General features: G+C 53.4%; 1 protein-coding gene and 1 long non-coding RNA gene across 2 annotated transcripts in view; one reads left to right on the top strand and one right to left on the bottom strand.

Moving 5' to 3' along the window:
• Positions 1 to 174: 174 nt before the first annotated feature.
• Positions 175 to 15,360, bottom strand: MAP3K10 (mitogen-activated protein kinase kinase kinase 10). Its single transcript, XM_081806902.1, has 10 exons — positions 14,102 to 15,360; positions 9,856 to 10,036; positions 6,572 to 6,720; positions 5,932 to 6,107; positions 5,106 to 5,352; positions 3,449 to 3,565; positions 2,780 to 2,939; positions 2,551 to 2,663; positions 1,561 to 2,211; positions 175 to 782 (listed from the first exon to the last, which is right to left on the bottom strand). The coding sequence occupies exons 1-10, from the start codon at positions 14,787 to 14,789 to the stop codon at positions 460 to 462; spliced, it is 2,805 nt and encodes a 934-aa protein (XP_081663028.1). The 5' UTR covers positions 14,790 to 15,360; the 3' UTR covers positions 175 to 459.
• A 96-nt stretch (positions 15,361 to 15,456) lies between these two features.
• LOC145717591 (uncharacterized) overlaps positions 15,457 to 22,925 on the top strand; it is a 14,382-nt gene continuing 6,913 nt past the window's right edge. Inside the window, exon 1 of the long non-coding RNA XR_014140922.1 lies at positions 15,457 to 15,655. This is a non-coding gene — a long non-coding RNA (uncharacterized LOC145717591). The remainder of the gene's footprint in view (positions 15,656 to 22,925) is intronic.

The following is a 22,925-nucleotide window of genomic DNA, read 5'->3' as shown; positions in this document are numbered from 1 at the left end:
TTTGTGTGGTGTTCTTGTGGGGACCAGGGAGGGGACGTGTGGCCTGAGCTTCACCCTCTGGATCAGAGACCCAGAGGCTCAGGGGGGGAAGCGTGGGATGGGGTGTGGGGGTGCCCTCCCGGGGATGACCCAGGATCAGGGCCCCGGGCTGGGGAAAGACACAGCCAAGAGCGGTAGGGGGCAGGGGTTACCTTTAATGCTGCATTTTGTGCCGAATCCCTACGATGCCCTGTCCCTGAGTATCCCTGCCCACCCTCTCCCCCACCCACTGCAGGGTGGGCACTGGGCTCCACCCTCTGGGGTACAAAGGAATAAATTAAGTGACCCCCTCCCCCCTTCCCCAATAAATAGAGTGAGTATCCTGCCCAGGGCCTCCCCTCGCCTTGTGGCATGGCAGGCTGGGGCGGGGCCTGGTGCGCTACATTCATGGCTGCCCAGGCGGGCGGTGGAGGGTGGGCCTCAGCGGGAGCCATGGGCCCCGCACAGGGGCACTGTGCTGTCCTGGCTCTGCCCCTCCATGTCCATGTCAAGCAGCGTGGGCTGCATGCCGGGGGGTCCAGGGCTCTCTGGGGTGTCCGGCCTGCTGGGAGGCGAGATGCTGAGTGTCCGGCCAAAGGAGACCAGTTTCCAGGGGTCCAGGCGGGGGCGGCTGGCAGCCGGCCGGGGTCTTGGGGCGAAGGTCAGGGTGGTAGGGCGGCCAGGGAACTCGGGGGGCCGGCGGTGGGTCGGGAACAAGGTCTGGGGGTCGGGCAGGCGGGGGAAGTCCAGGGGTTCTCGAGGGCCTGGTAAGAGAGGATCAGATGAGGTCAATGGGGTGGGCCAGAGGGTGGCATTGAAAAGCCAGGACCTTTACGTGAGAACTGGAATTTCTGACTTACTTAGAAATATCTGCTGATCTTGCTGGGCCCGCTTTCCAGCCGGGGGTGGGACCTTGACCTAGGCCCCGAGCGCTCCAAAGCGCTCACTCATCTGGGATCAACTCTGAGCATCTTCCTTAAGCTGTCAGAGCCTGTTCCCTTGTCACCCCTCTAGATAAAGCCGTCATCCCCCCAACCCCCCTCTGAGGTGCTGGGTGCACGCACACAGGCCTGCGGAGAGACCCGAGGCATAGCACGGTCTCTGAGGGGCAGGAGAGCAGCACCCTCCCTAGGCGAGGGGTAAATAAAACGGTAATTTTAAGACAAGTAGCACAGTGCCTGGTAGTAGGTAGTTGACTCCCATGCTGCTCGCCTTTGTCGTTGTTAATGAAGGTATGGGGAACATCGTCCAGCACAGGGCTGTTCGCTACAGTTGTTACTGTTGCCAATAATGTCACCCGCCCGGCCCCTGGAGGCGCTGCGGTTTGCCACCTCTCCTGCATCCCAGGGGCTCAATCACCCGGGGACCCACCATGCCCCCAGCAGTGACGGCCGTGGGGACACAGACCCTTCCTCCCATGCAAAGCAGGAGGCCACCCTGGCATTGGGGCGGGGTTCGCCGCCGGGCTGGGACCTCGGACCTTGGTGGGGGCAGGGGAGGAGGGTCGCTTTCTGCGCCCCGGGTGCGGGGCGCCTCACTCACCAGGGCGGGGAGCCGCGGGCTCAGGCGCCCCCCGCTGCCCCAGCGCCCCGTCCGACGGCGTCCGCCGGTGCCCGCGGCTCACTGCGCGCGCGGCCGTGACGTGGGTGGGCGTGAGCGACTGGCGGGGGTCTTTCTTGAAGCTCTCCAGCTCCAGGTCCACCAGGGGGTTGGTGCCGGGCGGGGAGGGCGGCGGGGAGGGCGCGGCCGGCGCGGCCTCGTCGCTGTCCGAGCGCAGCAGCGAACGCGTGGAGTTGCAGTCGGACACGGACGACAGCGACACCACGGTGGCCGAGGGCGCCAGGCCCGGGCCGGGGGCCGCGTCGTCGCGGCGGCCGGGCGAGCGCCCGGGCGGACTGAGGCCCCGCGGGAAGCGGCCGGCGCGGGGGAAGAGGCCGTCCAGCCAGCGCCGCTGCTCCTCGCCGTCGGCCGCGCGCGCCTCGGCCACGTCTGCGCCCAGGCCCACGGCGCCCAGCAGCGTGGCGCAGCCCAGCAGAGCCAGCTCGCAGCGCCGCCGGCCGCCGTGGCCCGGCCGGGAGAGGGGCGCGGGCGCCCCCGGGGAGGGCTCGGCCGGCAGCGGCGCCGTGAGGTAGGACGGGGTGGTGTAGGGGGAGGGAGGCACGCTGCTGCCTCCGTCCGCCTCCGCGAACTCCTCTGCAACCGGGAGAGGGCCGGTCACTCGCCTCCGGGGCTGGCCGCCGCCCCCGCTGTCCCCGCGGCCCCCAGGGGACTTGGTGGCGAGGGGGCTGCCCCGAAAGACCCTCCCGGCAGTGCGGCCACCAAGTCCCGCCAGTCTTTCCCCCCACAGAGCCCCCTGCACCCATGGGCGGCCCCCCCCCCCCGTTCCAGGAATGTTGCCGACCCACGGGTCCAGTGCCATCGGCTCCCTCCCCACCCCCCAACCCGAAGGGAGCGGTCACCTCTTCCTCTCGGGCGATGTTTCCCTCCGGATGCCCCTCCCTCTCCATTTTAAAGGCACCCTCACTCTCTTACCCATCTCATTGAGGCTGGCGAAGCCTGGGGCGATCGGTGTGTGTTTGGGGGATTTGCCCAGGTTGGGGGCGCTAGATGACCACTGTTTGCTTCCTTCCCCCAGGGCCTTCAGCCTGCAGGGGGCACCAGAGATGGGGGAGGGGGTTGCAGTGCCGACCTGCTGGCCACGGGGGTTGGGGGTGGGGGGGGGCAGGGGCAGGGCCCGCGGTGGGCTGCCAGTGGCAAGTACCTCTCCTCCCCTCCAGCCCGCTCCTTCTGCAGGGTGGAGCTGGGTCCCCAGGTGCGGCCCTTCTTCTTGCCTCCAACCAGTTCTTCCTTCTTTGGGGGCCCACTGCGGCCCCATGTCCCACTGCCACCACTGCTGTTGCCACCACCGTCCACAGGAGTCACTGGGCCCAGAGAAGCCACTTGGTGGCCAGTCTGTGCCCGCTGCGCTCCCTACCTCACTCTCGGATCCGCCCTCCACCAACAAGTCCAAGGGACCTTGGATTCTAACTGCAGACGGGACCCTTCCCTTGCTGGTTCCCACCCCCCCACCCCCCTTGGCCCTTGCCGGTCCCTCTGGCAGGGACATACTTCCTTCAGATCCTGGCCCTCCTCCCTCCTTCTCAGCCCGCAGGTCCCTGCTCAAACCCCAGGTCCTTACACCACCTTCCTGAGGTCAAACAGCCATTCTGCTCTTTTATTCCCTTCCCTGCTTTCCTTTACAGCGCTTATCGCTGCAGGAAATTGTCCCGCTTACGGACTTGTTGGCTTGTTTATGGTCTGACTCCCCGATGCGAATCAGGGAGGGGACCCTGCCTGTCTTGTCCCTGTCGGTCCTCCGGCTCAGCGTATGGTATGTGCACAGAGAAAGGTCGTTGACGACTGATGGATCAGGGTCTGGGAAGATACTCACGGCGAATGGCCCTCAGCCGGGGGATGATGCTGGGGCTCGAGGGGGGGCTGGCCCCGTCGGATCCTTTCCGCTTGTCCAGGGTTGGAGAGGCCTGGACTGTGATCTTATGCTCGAAGCCTGCGAAAAGAAAGAGACTTTCCTGAGCAAACAGCATCGTGGGTAACCAAAGAGAAGGTCCCTTTGTAGAAGGATAGGAGTGCTGGATGGGAATGCCAGTTTTGCATTCCCAAACTGCCCATCTCACCTGGAGACCGGGGGTGGGGGGTGGGGGGTGCTCACTCTTGGGCCTTCTGCATCGGCAACTCCGAGGTGAAGGGCAGCCTTGTAACTGTGACGAGCCGGCCAGAGATGTCTGGTGTATGTGCGAGGTTGAGAGGCAAGATCCTAATTGGGTCCTTAATTAACTAAGGATTGACTACGGATCTAGGGCTAAGTGTCCAACGTGGTGGCCATTAGCCACATGTGGCCACGGAGCACTTGCCATGTGGGACTGCAGCTGAGGAACTGGAGAGTTTAAACTTCATCTGTGTGGTTGCAATGAATTTAAATTTAAACTAAAAACAGATACTCAGCTCTGTTATTGAAAACATTGAAGCGTGTTTTGAACAATTTGGGTATGTGAATCTACTTGTGTGTGTGTGTGAGAGAGAGAGAAAGAGAATCTACTTTCTCAACTGTAAATTTCATGAAATCCAAATGCAGGTCAAGTATTTTTTGATGAAAATTTAGCACCTGGACCGAGATGCGCTGTAACTGTAACACGTCCGTTGGGTTTCAAAGGTGGAGTATGAAAAAAGGTAAAATCCCTAACGGTGTTTCTTGTGTTGATTGCATGGGACCCAGTAACGTTTTGCATATATTGGGCTAAATAAAATATATTGTTAAAATCAATGGCACCTGTTTCTCTCTCCAGCTTTTAAGGCAGCTATGAGGAGATTTAAAACTTCACCGTGTGGCTCGCATTAGATTTCTGCTGGCCAGTGCTATTCTGGGCGCGGCACTATGGCTTCTAATGTCCCAGAGAGAGAGTCGAGCAGACATCATGGGCCTTACCACTGTTAACAGTGCCTAGGAAGCAGGCTGTGGGGAAACAAGAGCCCAAACCTGAACCTGAAACTGATTAAGCCACGTGAAACAAAAAGGGCTGAACGTCAGCAATTTCACATGGTTTAATACCACTTTATAGGAAATTCAGGGGACGGAGGGGTGCGTTAAGGATGACAGCGGGATGCAAGCCGCAACATCCGCTCCCGCCCGTGGGAGATGCCGCAGGATAAATGATGTTCCTCAACAAATTATTGGCAAGCGGGGAGAAAGCAGCAGACTAAAAGATAATTATAAAAAAATAGGTGGGAGACGAAACAATCAAGAGACGCAGAGGAGTGAATGCCCTGAAAGTCATCACAGAGGTTACTCTTGGGGCAGGGGGTGGCAGGGGCTGTTTGGAGGGGGCATGAGGAGGGCATCTGGAGGGGTGGATGGCGGTTCTCTCCGCCTTCATGCGGGCGATTATATGCGCTCCTGAAGCTGTTTTCTGGTCCTTTTCCACGTGGGTGATATATTTAGCACGGAAAAAACGTTTACAAACTAAAAGGAAGAGGCAAAGCCTGCGTGCGACGGCTCGAGGCGGCCTCCGGGGGCGGCGCGGGGGCGGTACCGGAGGGCAGGCTGATGTGGCTGCCGCCGTCCCGCAGCTTGAGCAGGCGGCTGCGCTTGAAGTTGCCTTTGCGTTTGCGGACCCTGGGCTTCTCCTGGCTCAGCTGGCACATGAGCAGGTGCAGCTCCCGCTCCACGATGTCCATCTCGCGCTCCGCCAGCTCCTGTTCCCGCCGCCGCAGCTGCTCCTCCTGGAAGCGCTGCTCCTGGGCGGCCCGCAGCAGCTCCTCCTCCCGGCTCCGGAGCTCCTGGGGAGGAGATGGGCGGCTGGGGACAGGGGCCGTACCGATCTCCTCCCCCTGCCCCGCCCCCCATGGACCCGGGGCTGCACGTGGGGCAGCTCACTCTTTACCAGCCCAGCTGGGTGCCAGGACACGGGGCTGTTTGCACAAAGAAAGGGGTGGCTTGATTTTGACCCCTTTGATTTTTAACTTTTTGGCTCCTCAGTTTGGAAAACTTCAAACACCCACAAAAGCAGAGACAGAGCCCCCAGTGTACTCATCATTCGAGGTCAACAACTTATTTATACTTTGCAAATCCTTTTTTTCTTGTCATTTCTTCCTTGTCTCCTCCCTCCCTCCCATTTTGGCTGTTGTGTTTTAGAACCGATCCCACACATCAGGTGGTATCACTTGTAAGAACGTCAGTGCAGGGTGCCTTTTCTTATTAATCCATCAACAGGCTGTCTTTCCTTAATATACAAAGAAGGCCGCCTTGGCTCTGCATGGACCCAAAGACTGCGGCTCAGGGGAGGGGCCTCTGCCCCACCAAAGGCACCAGAATGCAGGAGCTCGCTCCACCCCTCCCACTTTATCCCCTGCCTTCACCTTCTCTTTGGTCCGGAGGTCATCGAACATGTGCTGAATCTCTAGCTTCCAGTCTTCCTGCAGCGAGTGGAAGGACTCCAGTGGCATCTGGAACAGGGCTGACTGTTCAATGACTTCAAGCTGCTTCAAGATGCTGCCGAAATCTGGCCGCCCGTGGGGGTCTGGGTCCCAGCATTCTGGGGTGGGGGTTGGGGTGGGGAGGACAGCGGTGGGAGGGGAGATGTCAGTGGCCGTGCTCTGGGGCATCAGCCTGCTCTGTGGCAGGCAGGACTTCAGGGGACTGTGGACAGACAACTTCCATGGAGCTGAGGGGAAGGAATGTAGAGCCAAATTCCTGGCAACATTGAACTCAGTGAAACTCTGGGAGAGAAACCTGGGGACCCACTCCCTCACGTGTGGCAGAATCAAGAATCAGGGAGGAATCCTGGGGCCAGTGAATGCTAACAGATTGCCCTCAGGAGCTGTGGGCCTGGTCAGAACAAAAGTTTGGGGTCCCTGGAGGCAGTTTGTGGCCCGATGGTTGTGGCCCCTTCTCCCTCACTCCTGGACCCACTGGGATGGATGGGTGTGAAGGGGTGAGGTCTGGCCCGAGGGCCCCTGCCGCCCGAGCTGAGCCTATCTCCACAGGGCCCTGGCTCACCCTCCAGGAGGCGGGCAAAGGGCTCGGGGCACGTGGAGGGGATGGGCAGCGTCAGCTTGTTCATAGCCACGCCATACGCCACGGCCAAGGCGTCGATTTCACGGTAGGGGACCTCACCCGTCAGCAGCTCCCAGAGCAGCACCCCGAAGCTGCAGGTGGGGAAGAGGGAGGGGTGATGCTGCATCCCACCCCAATCCTCACCTACACCCCAGCCCTGCCTCCGGTCCCCTGGTGGGCCTCCCTCACCCCAACATCCCCCAATGAGGCCACAAGAACGTGACTGACTTCTGCTGGCCTGATTTCAAATGGGTGTTGTGGGGTTGGCTCTCTCTCTCACGTCTTGCCTTTGCTCTCTCTCCCCTCACCCCTACCTGAAAACCTTCAGTGTGTCCCCTGTGCCCACGGGGCAAAGCCACTTTTCTTAGCCCTGACCTCTGATGACCACTGTAGACTTGCCTCTAAGCGCTCTCGCCCCTGTACCAACCCCAGCGTCAGCTTGTAGCCACAGTGAACAAGTTGAACAAGCCCCGTTCTTCCTAACCTCTGGCTTCATACATGCTGTTCCTTTTGTCGAGAACATCCTTCCCTTTGCGTAACTGTCCTTTAAGTCAGAATTCAGGTGCCCTCTCTATTAGGAAGGCTTCCTTGATTCCACAGCCTCCAAAGCTAGGTTAGAGTCCCCTCCTCTGTGTTCCCAGAAGAACCCTCGGCACTTACCTCTAAAAACAAGTTAACACTATTTAACATTTATAAAGCACTTACTCCAGGCCAGCACTGTGCTAGGCGCTCTCAGTAATCCTCACAACAGCCCTGTAAGGCAGAAGGTATTGGTATGACCCCCGTTTTATCCGACGAGCAGGTGCAGGCTCAGAGAGGTTAAGTTGTCTGCCCAAAGGTCACACAGCTAGTTAAGTGGACAGGTCTCAGTCCACACTTGGACTCAGGCCTGCTTGATGTGCCCATGGCAGTGCCCTTCATGGATACACAACACTGGGGCGTGCACCACTCTGCTAGTCACCTGCGGGCCCATCTGAATTCCCTCGGGAGCCTAATGACCATTTTGTGCAGCGCCCGGCATGCAGTAGGTCCCCGGGCTCCCCCACATCCACACGTGCATTAATTCGACATAGAAACACATCTGCAGGGCGCCAGACACTGTTCTAGGCCCCGGAGCAAGATGGACACAACGTCCGCTCTCCTACAGCTGGTGGCCTCCCTTCTCAGGACCAGCGCTGGCGAATCTGAGTTGTGTGCATCCTGTCTGAAATACTTTTCCATCTGGCGCCTGGATGGCTCAGTTGGTTAAGCGACTGCCTTCGGCTCAGGTCATGATCCTGGAGTCCCGGGATCGAGTTCCGCATCAGGCTCCCTGCTCAGCGGGGAGTCTGCTTCTCCCTCTGACCCTCCCCCCTCTCATGCTCTCTCTCTCTATCTCATTCTCTCTCTCAGATAAATAAATAAAATCTTAAAAAAAAAACCAAAAAACATTTCTCATTTAAAAAAAAAAATGAAATACTTTTCCATCCTCCTTTGCAGCTAAGGAAGCCCCTGTGGTGACACTTCCGGCCAGTGGGATGGGGGAGGGTGTGTCCTCTGCAACTCACTTCCAGGAAGTGTCCTTAGAGAGAAGGGGTGTCTTTTCTGCTTCTGTCCTTCCTACTGGCTGTAATGTGGACCTAAAAGCTGGAGCCCAAGTAGCCATTTTGGATGATGAAGTGAGCTTGGGAGCGGAGGCCACGTAAGGTGGAGGACAGGACAGTAACAGTGGCTTTCAGCTGGACATGGCATTACCCCCCACCTTCCCCACGTCGCTGGAAACCCGTGGGGATGTCTGGATGGCCACAGTGATGTTTGGGGGCCAGGAACCATCTATACCTGGTGTCCTGAAAAGTACAGGGCGGGACCATACAAGGAAGAATGATCTTGCCTGATGTCAATGACACCCCCGTTGAGGAACGCCCCCTCACCCCAGGATCCTGAATTCCTGTCGCGGGGGGCACCACAGTGGTCCCAGGCTTTACATGCGAGCCGAAACTTACGTTTGTTTTCGTTTGGGGTTTTCTGCTCCTTGCCACTGAGACCTGGCTCTGTTAAATGTTTGGTACCATAAATGAATGCCTCAATGTAAAGCCACGCAGAACCTTCCCCAAAAGGCTGCGCTGCTCTCATGGAGACTTCCTGTCTGATCTGTGTGCCCCAAAGCCATGACTGCTGGTTGGTCCATCTGGTGCCTCAGCTGGGGACTGACCCGGGTTTGGCTCCCTCCCAGGAGAAGGCCAGGGGTTGAAGAGGTTCAGCTGCCACCATCCAGTCTTGCTGGTGAGGGCAACAGCCTCCTCACTGGCCTCTCGCCCCCACTACTCCTGTCCCCTACAACGCATTCCTCATCCTACAGCCCAGGGAGCCTTGCAATGCTCGGCCGGACCATGCCGTTCATAAAGGCCACTCGGCTTTCCCCTGCACTTAGAATAAAGCCCGGCGTCTGGTCCCTCGTCCAGCTTTCTCTCCTCTGTCATTTCCTACCACCTTTCTCCTTGCCTGCCCTGCGCTAGCCGCGTGGGCCTTGAGTCATATCTGGAACGGACCAAGCTCGTTCTCACGCCGGCGTCTCCTTTGTGGGCACTGTCCCCTCTGCCTGGGAAGCTTCTTCCCCCAAACTGTGCATGGCTGGCTCCTTCCTGTCAGCCCAAACTCAGCTCAAGGGTCGCTTCCCAGAAAAGCCTTCCCTAAAGTCATCCTCCGGTCCTCAGAGGACTTTTCGATCAAACCTCCTGGCTCTTAATACTATCTGATGCTTTGTTCTGGGGGATTAGCTCACTATCTTTTGAAAATTGTTTTATGACTTTTTAAACTTGAAACCAGCTATTTCCCCAGCTTTCCTGTATGTTTATTTCCTATTTACTATCCCTGTGGGCAGGAGGGTGCTGTATCCCTAGCACCCAGTGAGGACGGACGGACAGATGGATGGAAGGATGGATGGACAGAGGCCTCCAAAGGCCTCAATTTCCTGCTGACAGGTGGGGCGGTGTGCTGGATGGTGTCTGAGGGCCCTGGTGCTGACACCCTATCTCTAGATCTTTGGAATTTTCCACTCAAATCCGAGTCCTTCTCAGCTGCCACTTCCGCAAACAGAGCAGACGCCTGCTTTGGTGCCTGGAGGGCCTGACCTTGCCAGCGGGCCCCCCAGGCCCGGATCCTCACTTCGGCGGGAGACCGCCCCTCCCGTTCTGACCCCCCCCCCGCCTCCCCCATTGCCAGGACTCCCCAGCCGCCCCCGTCAGCACCTCCAGACGTCACTGCTTTTGGAGAAGAGGGAGAGACGGATAACCTCTGGAGCCATCCAGGCATAAGTCCCCGCAGCGCTCATTTTGGTGGTCTTGTGCCACTCGCGGGCGAGGCCGAAGTCTGTGATCTTGAGCACCGTGTCTGCGAGGTTGTGGTTCTCGATGGCTTCCAGGATAAGGACTGGGGGGTGAGGAAGAAAGGCAGGTCACCCCAGAGCTTCTGGGCTGCAGACCCGAGTGTCCTGGCCCCTGCCTTGGCTGGAATCTCCTACTTGTTCTCTCCCCCACCTCGAGCTGCCCCCTCTGCGGCGGCTCCTTTCCTGGTCTGGAATACCGCGGACCCTTCCATGCTGTCCAGTCCCTGCCCTGGGGCTCCCATGAGGGGGGAGGGGGCCTCCCCTGGGTCCACTACCCTCCTGACTCCAGCCTAGGCTCTGGGGAGCTCATCGCAAGGTCGGTATCCAACACCTTGGTTCTCCTTTGTCCAGGCTTTGAATTCCCAGCCAGCCCAGAGGTGGGAACTACAGAGCATGAGCAGAAGGGATGAATGTGGTTCTCCTTTGTCTTTGTCACCCCTTGTGACAAATTGCATGCGGGGGGGCCCCCCCGTTCTACTCCTTTCTGCAGCATCACACTCTTCGCCACGTGACTGTGCATTTCTTTCCCCGAAACAGGCAGAGTGTATTTCCCCCTCCTTTACTTCGGGTTGTCCATGTAACTTGTTTTGGTCAACAGGATGAGGCAGAAGTGACAGAATGCCAGCTCCCAGCCTGGGCCTTGAGAGGCCTCACCCGTCTGCCTGCCCTCTGGTGCTTTTGCCATCACAAGACCATGCCTGGCTAGCCTGCTGGTCCAAGGTACATGGGAGATAGCTGGAGTCAAGCCTCTCCGGCTGAGCCCGGCCTAAATCAGCTTACCCTCCAGCAGGCGTGCATATGTGTGAGCAGTAATAAATGACATCAAGCTTTAAGACACTGAGTTTTGGGGGTGGCTTGTTTCGCAGCAGTACAGTGACAAAATCGGACAGATATATCCCCCAAGCATATCAAGTGGCTCCAACTTGCTGCCTGGGATTGTTACGAACAACAATTATAATCATAGCTGGTGTTTACCAGCAGCCCACTCACTATATGGCAGGCACTGTGCTAAGCCCTTCACATGAATTAACTAGAAAGCAGCCTGTTTTATCGACTGACAAACTGAGGCTCAGAGAGATGAAGTCCCCTGGCCAAGATCACACAGCTAGAAAACTGTGCAGCAAAGACCTGGCTGAGATCTGACCTGAGAGCCCAATCTCTTAACTGCTATGACATTCTACCAGCTTCTGTCAAACAGAGGCCCCAAAGTGTGCAGAGTCCTGCCGAGGTTTGAATCCCAGCTTTGCCACTTACTAACTGCATAACCTTGTTAATGTATTCTTCTTAACGCGAAGATTTCTCCTCTGTTAAATGGAGATGGTGGTCATATTTATCTTAGAGGGTTGTAAGAAGGATTTATGGCCTGAAGCAACAACACGTCCTTACAAAATGTTAGCTATTTTTATTAGTGCATGATGTCGCCAAAATTGGCCCTTATTTCTCCACCTGGATCTTTGACCCTTCCTGGCTACTTCTCCCATCATAATGGCGAGCTATTTCTACTATCATGAAAGCCCAGAGGCCTCCCTCGACTCTCTAGCATGTGACTCCATCCCTCCCTTCTTGGGTCCCCACCTCTCCTGTTTGTGGGGTGACCCTGCGATAGAGGGAACACACTATGGTCTCACACTTCATTTCTGCATCTCCCATCTGCGTCACCCCCTGCTTAGAAACCCTCTAATGGCTTCCATGGCATTGAATAAAATACCCCAAATCCTCATCATCACCCCCAGGGTCATCCTGATCTGGGCCCTGCCTACGTTTCTGACCTCATCTCCTAACTCTGCCTCATTTCTCCTCTTCCAACCCCTCTGGTCTCCTCCCTGTTTCTCCAACAAGGTGTGCTCATTCCCACATCGGGACCTTGGCCCTGCCCAGACCTTCACAAGGCCTGGTCGTCTTTGTTCAGGTCTCTGCGCCAGGATTCCCTCCCTTGACCATCTGACTGAAAGAGCTCCTTCTGCCTCATCCTTGATCTGTTTTATTTCCTTCAGAGCCCCTGATACTCTCCGGAAACTTTGTCATCTATCTATCTACTTATCTATCTAAATATCGATCATCAACTTCTGTTTACTAGCCTCTAACTTCCATATGGGGAGATCTTGCCTGGTTCACTTCTGAAATCCCAGAGCTTAAGACGGGGCCTGTACACTTAATTTTGCTTCCAAATTACTGGTTGAATGAACCAGCGTATGAGCGACATCGGGTGAGGGGCTCCTGCGGAGGCCCTGTGACCTGTCCCAGGCATGGAGCTGTCCCGTTGCCGGGGCAGGCAGCCCTGGCCTACAGAGCCCCAACAACCCTATGTCCAGGTGACACTGGCTACAGGAAACCCTGGGGGCACAGGTGTGTGTCCTTACACCCCACCTTCAGGCTGCTGAATCAGCAGGGATGAGGAAGGGCCAAGAAGAGCATGCTCAGCCTTCAAGAGGAGCATGCTGCCCGTCCTGCGTCCACTTGCCCAGCATTTTGGAGCATCAGGGAAGGCAGAAGCCTTCTGTGTCTCCCGCTCCATTCCCCAGCCCTGGCACAGCGCTTGGCACCCCTCGAGCTCCTGGCAGCTCTGTTAGTGCCCAAATGCGAGGCCTGGAAGGTAAGGAACACACATCCCTCTGCTGCAGGGGTTTGCCGGTGGTGGGGGCGGGGGAGGGGGCAGAGCAACAAAATTGTAAAAAAAAAACAAAAACACAGGGCGCCTGGGTGGCTCAGTTGGTTAAGCGACTGCCTTCGGCTCAGGTCATGATCCCAGAGTCCTGGGATCGAGTCCCACGTCAGGCTCCCAGCTCAGCGGGCAGCCTGCTTCTCCCTCTGACCCTCTCCCCTCTCATGCTGTTTCTCTCTCTCTCTCTCAAATAAATAAATAAATAAAATCTTTAAAAAACCCCCCCCCCACACACACAAAAATGGGATAGATTCAAACAAATGTCAAGGTGTGGAATTGGCAGGAATCAGAAATAGATGAGATGTGGGGGTCCAAAGGTGAGGGCAAAGGGGAACCCGTCACATTTCAGGTGAGGGCAGGGCACACGTTGGCCTCATTCACTGCTGAGCTCTCTCCTTGGCGCATGACTTGGCCCAGCAAACACCAAATGAAAAAAGAAAAGAATGAATACATCAGTGTCAAAAGGAAAGGGAGTGAGGTGGGGCAGAGGAAGGATGGGAGGAGAGCCAGGAAGGTGGGATTTTTCCCGGGTCATATACTTAGGACCCAGGGCAGGGTGTGGCATACCCCAGGCGCGTGGGGAAATATGTGAGGCATGAATGAAATCTTCAGTTTGTGAGGACGGTTAAGGGTGGAAACCACTGCGAATAGGTGCTCAATTAATATGTGCTAACATCAGGAGAAGCTCCTGGGTCTAGGTGGGCGTCCTGGGGAGCCTTCCCTTCTGCCTGGCCCCAGTTCCCATTCAACCAACCAATCAACTTCTGAGAGCCTGGGATAAGCCAGGCAGCCTGGAAGCTTTTTACGTAAGGCACATCCCTTTTCCTCCTCCCTCACCTCCACTTTGCCTCGGCTAGCTGGGGCAGAGGCCTGGGAGTACTCCAGGAAGTGGTTCTCAGGTGGAGGTGGCTTTACCCTCTCCCCCGCTCCCCAGGGGACATTTGGCAATGTCTGGAGACAAGTTTCGGTTATCATAATTGGGGATGGGGGTGGGGGATGCCCATGGCATCTGGCAGGTAGAGGCCAAGGAGGCTGCTAAACAGCCTCCTACGATCATCCGGCCCCAAATGTAAATAGTGCGGAGGCTGAGAAACCCCAACTCCAGGCTAGGTTCTTTCTGTCTCCGCCTGGCGGACTCTGGCATCAGGATTGGACCGTCGATGCCTTGAGGGCAGGCCCTGCATCTGTGCTGTTTTATGCTAGGAGTGCAGGGCCAGTCATATTTATTGAGCTACTGTGACCGTAGTCTGGGGGACAGGTGGTCCCTCAACCTTTGAGCCTCCTTTTCCTCCCTTAACGGGCAAGGCCTGCCTCACTTGGCCCGGAAGGTATACTGCTGCCCCTTCTCGCCCTAGGCAGCGTCTACTGGTGTCCCCATTTCCCGCCACCTACGCTCGACCTCACAAGGTTCTGTGGAAGCAAGTTTTGGGGGGAGGACACCACTTACTGTTGATGGACTTGAGGTCCCGGTGGATGATGGGCACAGGGGCATCACTGTGTAGGTAGTTCATGCCCCGGGCCACCTGCACAGCCCAGTTGACCAGCACATGAGGGGGCACCCGGCGGCCCGCCAGCACCCTGCTCAGTGCGCCCCCCCTGGCATACTCCATCACCAGGCAGAGATGTGGGGGGCTGAGGCAGGCGCCTCTGAGGGCAATGATGTTGGGGTGCTTCAGGGCTCCGAAGAGCCGGGCCTCCTGGCGCACCTGCTCTGCTGTCACTGCCGGGTCCCGCTCAGGGTCCAGCCGGGCGGCCTTGACAGCCACCTCCTCGCCGCGCCATAGGGCCCGGTAGACCTTGCCAAAGCCCCCTACGCCGATGATCTCCTCTAGCTGCAGCTCGTGGAAGGGGATCTCCTGGGGCAGCCGGAGGCCCGCGGGCGCGGCGGGGGCGCCGGGGGCTACGTAGTTGCTGGGGAAAACGCCCACGCGGCCGCTGGGTAGCTGCCCGGTCCACCAGCCCTCGTCCCCCGACACGGCACAGTCCTGGGAAAGCACCTGGACGCGGTCGCCCCTCCGCAGGGTCAGCTCCTCGTCGCCCGCCGCCTCGTAGTCGAACACCGCGGTCCAGACGGGCCCCGTGGGGGTCGTGCCCCACTCCTTGGCCGTCCCCCCCCCCTCCTCCTCCTCCTCCATGGGGGAGGGGCCGGGGGCTGCAGGAGGCCGCTTCACACTGGCTGCCCGCGGGATGCAGAGGGCGGGCCCCGGCGGCCAGGATGGGGGGCAGTCCCTGCGGGTTCTAGGGGGTTCCTGGAGGCCATGGCTGGGGGGCGGGGTGGGGGGAGAGCCCTCCGCAGGAGCAACAAAAAGCCTCCTTAAAAGGGCAGGGTCGTCCCCTCTGATTCAGCTGCCCAGGCGGGGCGGGGTGCGGGTAGGGCGGCGGGTTCACCTGTCCCCCCAAATGTCTGGGCGCTAAGAGGGCCTGGCCGCGCGGCTCCCGAATTCCTGCCGGGGCCCGCCGGTGGGGGACGAGGGTGAGGGAAGCAGGCAGCCCCCTTCCCCGCGCCTCTCACCCCGCGCAGCTCCACCGGCGGCCCCCGGCTCCGCATCCCGGGCCACGACTGCCGTGCGGGGTAGGGGTGGCCGAGCCCGGGGGGCGCCCGCCCCGGGACGGGGTGGCGCGCCCCTCGGCCTTCTCACGCGCGGGGCGGCCGGGCGGCCCCCATCCTCAGCACCGGCCTCCCGGTTGGCCCCAGCCCTGCCCCCGCCCGCGCCGCTGCCCGGGGCCGCCGGCGGTGCCTAAGTGACGTGCTCGCCGCCGCCGCGGTGCCGCCTGGGAGTTGTAGTCTCCGGCTGCGCGGCCTCGAGGCTGTCCTCTACCCCTCCACCCCTCTCCAGAGCCCCGCTGCCAACCTTGGGCCACAGTGGGGACCCCGCGGGGCTGAAGGAATCCCTCCGGGGAGATAAGCCCGGCCTCGGACCCTGGGACCCGGACGCCCTGGAGGAGGGAAGGAGGAGGGGGCCAAGCGCTCCTCACAGACCCTGCGGGTCCGCGGCTCAAGGTGGGATTGACGGTGGCTGACTAGCTTCGCAAAGCGAAATACAGGAGCTTCCTGAGTGGTGGTTACTGCCTCCAGCCTCTAACGCGGCTGGGACAAGGTCCTCTTAGCTGACCGGTCCCTCGGGGCCCCGACCCCAAGTGCACGCCGGGAAATGTAGTCCGTTCTCCGACCCGCGCGGCGGGAGGCGGCCCCAAACGCTGGAAGGGGGTTGGTGGCTCTTGCAAGCTAGGGGGTCCGGCTGATGGGGAGGCCTCAGCGGGCAGGACCCGGCTGGCAGGACGTGTTTACTGTCCGTGGGGAAATCACAGCCGTGTCTTTCCCCACCAGTTCTGGGTTCTTCTGCCTCAGCAGTCAAACCTCGTACCCTCGAGAATTCCCCGCCTCCCAGAATAGGAACTTCCAATTTATTGGGGCTTAATGCGCATCTTGTGCTAAGTGCTTTGCACGTGTGGCATCATTAAAGTGTCGCAAAGACCCCATTTTACAGGTGACGCATTGAGAAGCAAAGTCACTTGTCCGAGGTCACAGAGGTGTAAATGGCAAAGCAAGAATCAAAGGCTGATTTTTAAATTAAACATGATTTTTTTTTTAGATTTATTTATTTATTTGAGAGAGAGAGAGAATGAGAGACAGAGAGCATGAGAGGGAGGAGGGTCAGAGGGAGAAGCAGACTCCCTGCCGAGCAGGGAGCCCGATGCGGGACTCGATCCCGGGACTCCAGGATCATGACCTGAGCGGAAGGCAGTCGCCCAACCAACTGAGCCACCCAGGCGCCCTAAACATGATTTTTAAAAAACACTGCCTTCCCATTTAAAGAATGAGGAAACTGAGTCCTGCAGAATTTCAGTGACTGGCCCAAGATCAGTGAGCTTGTAAGCGGCAAAATTCTGGGCCTTTTCACTGGCTTCTCCTGAGTGGTCCGGAGGTCTGGAGGGAGGAGAGAAGAGAGGACCTATGATGGGCTCTGGTTCCCAAGCTCCAGAGAACTACCCCCCAAACTTCACCCCGCCCCAGCTCCTGGGAAGTTGTTCCACTCTGAGAAGGAAGTGGATACCTGGTCTCCTGGTTACATGTCAGGGAAACTTAGGACCTACCAAGAATGCTTGTTGGAAGACAGTCTCCCCTTATTCTGAGTATAGGCGGTTTTGCCATAACTGATATATGCATTCCTGAAAAAGCTTGGAGTTCTACAAAACAGTGTGCTAAAAATAACAAGGCTTTATAGGAAAAATAAAACTAGGGACAGATTGTTCAAAACGTATGAAACTTTATAATCAGAGAGCTACAAAACCAATAAGGATTCTAATAGAAATACTAGCACAGTTAAATTTCCACGGATATTCGTGTTTAGCAACACCTTCAGTCCCTTCTTTGCAACCTTTAAAGGCTGGGGCTTGTGCTTCCTTTTTGGAGATGCTGGTCTGGAGATATTAATTTCTAACGGAGACCATTTCCATCAAAATTAGAAGTCTGATTTAAGGGTTGTCTTCATTAATCTGTCATTTTGATATGAGAAAATATCACTGTAGTTTCTTCATTGGCATTCACAGCTTGGCCACGTACCATAGCTTTGCAGCAAGCATTATGGTCTTTAAACCACCAAAAGGAGCCACTGTGGATCTGAAGGAAGAGACTTCTGCAGATTTGCAGCTTTTTGTGTGTGAAGATCTTCTTTGATCACTAAGGCTTCCCCTTTAACTGTGAGAAAGCTTGCCCCTGATTGCTTCAAAATATTAACTTCCTGGAAAAAAAAATGATATTAACCAACATGCTTGTGTTATGCCGACATTTTTACTCTGTTTACCAATTGCTTATGGGTTGACTCAAATCAGAGAGAGGCAGGTGAGCAGCAGAACAGGTGGTTTCCAAGTGGCTGTCAGGACTTGGGTGAGCAAAGGGACCTGGCTTGATTCTAAACCTGGTGGGTCCTACAGAGGGGAATGGGGAGTGGGATGGAACTTGTCAGTTCCATAACAAATGCTTTGGATTTTGATTGGGATTGTAATGAATAAGTTACTCATTTGGGGAGAATTTATGATTTTGTAATATTGAGTCTTCTGTCTTGGATACAGGTATAATTTTCTCCTGGGTATCTTGTACATGTTTTCTCTGGTTCACTCACTGGGACCTTACTGTTTTTACTTATTTATTTATGACTTGGATTTTTTTCTTCTGATCAGTTACTGCTGTTGTGTTTTTATTACTAATCTTGGATCTGGCTACCTTGTTGAACTCACTCTTACTTGTTTTAATTCTCCATGCTTTACTGGCTAGATGATCCTGTTGCTGTAACAAAATGACAGTTTAGTCTTTCCACTCTTTATAACTCATTGCTCACCCCTCTTCCCCTTTGGCTAAGAGTTCCAATACAATGTTACCGATCGTGGTGATAATGACCAATCCTTGTCTTGTGCCAGCCTTCTAATAATATTTGATTTAGGGTTGTTTTGCATTTGTTTTCAGAATGGAATTGGCCCTTGGTTTTCTTTCTTGTGCTCTCCTCACCCAGTTTTGACATTAGGGAAATGATAGCCCTGTTCTATGATTTGGGGGAACCGTCTACCTTATTCTGCAATCTGGAATGGCCTGTGATATAATGTGGGTTTTTTGTTTTGTTTTGGAAGTGTTCTGTATGTTTTTAAAGGATGTGCATTTTGATTGTTGGGATCAGAGATCTGACTATACAGGTTTATTAATTCTCTAATTCTTATCTACTACATCCTTACTTTTTTTTCTGTTTGATCTGTTGGCTTCTGGAAAGTATAATAATCTCTCCCATTATTAGGGAGGATATGTCAATTTCTCCATTTAGCTGTACCAGTTTTTGCTTAATATATTTTAAAGTTATGTTGTTAGGTGCATGAAGATTTATGATATTAACATGACATCAGTGAATTACTCCTTTCATCAGTATGAAATATCCTTTGCTGTCCTTCCTTATGATTTTTGTTTGTATTGCTTCCTTTTCTTAGAAACATTTCTCATTCATTCATTCTTTTCTTTTTCTGAGAACTGATTTTATCATACTGTTTTATTTCTGACACACTATTAGCAGTAACTTGTGTAAAAATATTTTTTATGTCATTTCTTTTCTCTCATATCTCCCTTCCCACTTTTATCTCTTCCTCCACCTCATAGACACATTTTCTAATGTGTTTAATTTATGGTTCTTGGAATATGCCTATATTCCTAAAAGATGTATAGGGCTTTATATGTTTTTAATTTACAAAAATGGTATTAAGTGAATTTCTATTGTTACTCTTTTTTTTGCTCAATATTGTTTTTTAAAAAAGATTTGTTTATTTATTTTAGAGAGAGAGAGCGTGCGTATGTGCATGCACTGTGGGGAAGAGGCAGAGAGAGAGAGATAATCTCAAGCCGACTCCTTGCTGAGCATGGAGCCTAAGGCGGGGCTCAATCTCAAGATGCTGGGATCATGGCCTGAGCCGAAATCAATAGTCGGACACTTAACTGGCTGAGCCACTTAGGTGCCCCACTCAATATTGTTTTAAGAACATTCCATGTTGTTGTTTATATGTCTGGTTCACTGCTCCTTTTTAAAAAATTTTTGTTTATTTTTAAGTAATCTTTACACCCAACTTGGGGCTCAAACTCAAAACTCTGAGATCAAGAGTTGCACACTCCACAAACTGAGCCAGCCAGGCACCCCTGGTTCATTGCTTCTGATTGCTGCATAGCTGTCCAGTTTATTAACTCACCATCCTTAATTATTCACCGACTAATGAAGATCTACATTGCCTTGAATTCTTTGCTACTACAAATAATATTTCAATCAACAATCTTGTACTTGTATCCTTTGGGACTTGTGCAAGAGTTTTTCTGGATTATACACCTAAGATTGGGATTGCTGGATCATAGAATATACATACTGAATTATACCAACTGGAGGTGCAGGATAGTTCCAAATTCCACACATCTTCACTAGCACTAGTTCCTTTCTGAGCTTCTATTTTATTTATTTATTTATTTTTACTTTATTTTTTTTCCTCTCTGAGCGTCTAAATTTGGCTACTCTGATAGATTTAAACTAACATGTTGTAATTTCCTGATTATGAATGAGGTTGAACATCTCTTCAGACTTGTTAGCCATTTGGATTTTCTTTTGTGTTAGTTGCCCATTCTATTTTTCGCCCATTTTTTTCTATTGATTTTCCATTCTTAAATATTTGCAGGATTTTGTTTATTCTGGAAATTAATCACTTTTTTTTGGAAGCCAAAAATATCTTCTCCCAGTTTTTCACTCATTACTTAACTTTTTCAGTTATGTCTTTGTTTGGGATAAACCTTTAATTTTAATATGTCATGTTCATCTCATTTTCACTATATAGTTTATGGTTTTCTAGGCTTAAGAATCTTTATTCACTCCAAAGTCATAAAGATAGTCTACACTTTTCTCCTAGCTGTTATGGGTTGAATTATTTCCACCCCCCTTCCCACAAAATGCATTGGAATCCTAACCCTCAGTACTCTAGAATGTGATCTAATTTGGAAATAGGGTAGTTGCAGATTACTTACATTAAGATGAGGTCATACTGGAGTAGGACAGGGCCCTAATCCAATACGACTGGTGCCTTATAAGATAACAGCCAGTGGAAGACACACACACAGCGAGAAAGGCAGAGATTGGCATTATGTAGCTGCAAGCCGAGGAACTCCGGAGATTGCCTGCACACCACCAAAAGCTAGAAGAGGCAAAGAAGGATTCGATACAGGTTTCAGAGGGAGCATGGCCCTACTGACCCTTGATTTTAGACTTCTAGCCTCCAAGACTGGGCACAATACATTTCTGTTATGTTAAGCCATCCAGTTTCTGGTATTTTGTTCTGGCAGCTCTGGGAAAGTAATATACTAGCTTTCTTTTTTTTTTTTTTTTTAAGATTTTATTTATTTATTTGACAGAGAGAGACCAGCGAGAGAGGGAACACAAGCAGGGGGAGGGGGAGAGGGAGAAGTAGGCTCCCCACAGAGCAGGGAGCCCGATGAGGGGCTCGATCCCAGGACCCTGGGATCATGACCTGAGCCGAAGGCAGACGCTTAACGACTGAGCCACCCAGGCACCCAATATACTAGCTTTCTAGATTTATCTTTATTTATTTATTTAAGAGAGAGCGAGAGAGCACAAACGGGGAGGGGCAGAGGGAGAAGCAGACTCTCCACTGAGCAGGGAGCCCCAACAGGGGGCTTGATCTCAGGACCCTGGGATCATAACCTGAGCCACCCAGGCATCCCTATAGATTTATCTTTAATATTAGGTCTCTAATCCATTTACTTGACCTTTGTATTATGGTGAGTGGTAGGGAACCCACTTTTCTTGTAAGGAGGCTGTTTCCCTAGTATCCATTACCAATCCGTCTCCTCCCTTCTGATTGGGATGCTTACTCCGAAATATTGCAAGTTCTTTTAGATACACGTGTCTATTTCTGGCCTCTACATTCTGTTCTTTTAATCAGTTTGTCTGTTCATGTGCCATATCACCTTTGTTTCCTTTTGTGAACTCTGACTTGTTAGTATATCTTATCTGATTCAGAAAATCCCCACCCAAGCCCCGCTTTGGCCATTCTTACCTATTTGCGGGTCTTGATTCTTCCACATGCATTTTTGCATCCGTTTATTGTTTCACAGAAAAAAAGATCTTTCTGGAATTGGGGCTTGCTATAGATTGACTTAGGTAGAAGGGCCATCTTAATGATATTAATTGTTGCATTCACTGACGTGGCTCACCTCCACATTTGTTTGATTTCTTTTGTGTCCTTTTAATAACATTAAGTTTTTTTCTTCATAAATGTCTTGTGGATGGATGGGTGGGTACCTAGATTCCTTTTTAACTTTTTCTTTTTTTTTAAGACTGTTTTGTTTTTTCAGTTATCTCCACACCCTACGTGGGACTGAGCCAGCCAGGCACCCTCATGCCTTTTTAACTTTTGTTACTATTCTGAGTGGAATCTTAATTTTTTGTTAGAGTTTTTAGTTGTTCGCTATTGCATAGAGGAATCCTATTCATTTTTCCAATTTGGTCTTTTTTTTTTAAACATTTTTTTAAAGATTTTATTTATTTATTTGAGAGAGAGAGAATGAGAGACAGAGAGCACGAGAGGGAAGAGGGTCAGAGGGAGAAGCAGACCCCCCACTGAGCAGGGAGCCCGATGCGGGACTCGATCCCGGGACTCCAGGATCATGACCTGAGCCAAAGGCAGTCGCTCAGCCAACTGAGCCACCCAGGCGCCCCTCCAATTTGATCTTTTATTTGGTCACTTTGCTGAATCTCTTACTAGTTTTAACAGTTTGGAGGGGTTTTTTTTGTTTTGTTTTGTTTTAGATTTTTTTAAATTTAGTTTTTGATAGAGAGACAGTGAGAGAGGGAACACAAGCAGGGGGAGTTGAGAGGGAGAAGCAGGCCTCCTGCTGAGCAGGGAGCCTGATATGGGGCTCGATCCCAGGACCCTGGGATCATGATCTGAGCCGAAGGCAGACGCTTAAGGACTGAGCCATCCAGGCGCCCCAACAGTTTGGAGCTTTTATATGGAATGCCAAATCACATCCAAATAATGACAATTTGGTTATCCCTCCTCCCTTTCCTTATATACATAGTTATATACAGATTTATAAAGACTATATGTATATCCATAGTAATATTTATAATAGCTTGTTGCAATGGCTAAGACCCCCAGGAGTGAACAGTGATGGTGAAGGAGGCCAGCTGTGTCTGTTTACTAGTCTTATTTTTTTTTAAGATTTTATTTATTCATTTGCCAGAGAGAGAGAGAGAGTGCACAAGCAGGTGGAGCGGCAGGCAGAGGAAGAAGCAGGCTCCCTGCTGAACAAGGAGCACGATGCTGGACTCGATCCCAGGACCCTGGGATCATGACCTGAGCTGAAGGCAGACGCTTAACCGACTGAGCCACCCAGGTGTCCCTGCTTACTGGTCTTAAAGGGAATGAGCTTAAGGTTCTATATTAAGTGTGAAGTTTTTGATAGATTAGTCTTTATCAAATTATGGAAGTTCCTTTCTATCCCTGGTTTTCTGGGAACTTTTATCATAAGTAGGTGTTGAATTTTTTTTTTTTAAAGATTTTATTTATTTATTTGACAGAGAGAGACACAGCGAGAGAGGGAACACAAGCAGGGGGAGTGGGAGAGGGAGAAGCAGGCTCCCCGCAGAGCAGGGAGCCCGATGCGGGACTCGATCCCAGGACCCTGGGATCATGACCTGAGCTGAAGGCAGTCGCTTAACCAACTGAGCCACCCAGGC

The sequence above is a fragment of the Leptonychotes weddellii genome, chromosome 16 (genome assembly GCF_054177405.1).
Source record: "Leptonychotes weddellii isolate Sample4059 chromosome 16, ASM5417740v2, whole genome shotgun sequence".
In the NCBI taxonomy this organism is placed as follows: domain Eukaryota; kingdom Metazoa; phylum Chordata; class Mammalia; order Carnivora; family Phocidae; genus Leptonychotes; species Leptonychotes weddellii.
This window is presented reverse-complemented; position numbering and strand designations above follow the sequence as displayed.

Coding starts and splice junctions, on each gene's coding strand:
- MAP3K10 (XM_081806902.1), bottom strand. CDS start 14,789: ATGGAGGAGGAGGAGGAGGGGGGGGGGACGGCCAAGGAGTGGGGCACG. Junction 10,037..14,101: donor GGACCTCAAGTCCATCAACA/GTAAGTGGTGTC, acceptor CTCACCCCCCAG/TCCTTATCCTGGAAGCCATC. Junction 6,108..6,571: donor CTTTGCCCGCCTCCTGGAGG/GTGAGCCAGGGC, acceptor CCCCCACCCCAG/AATGCTGGGACCCAGACCCC.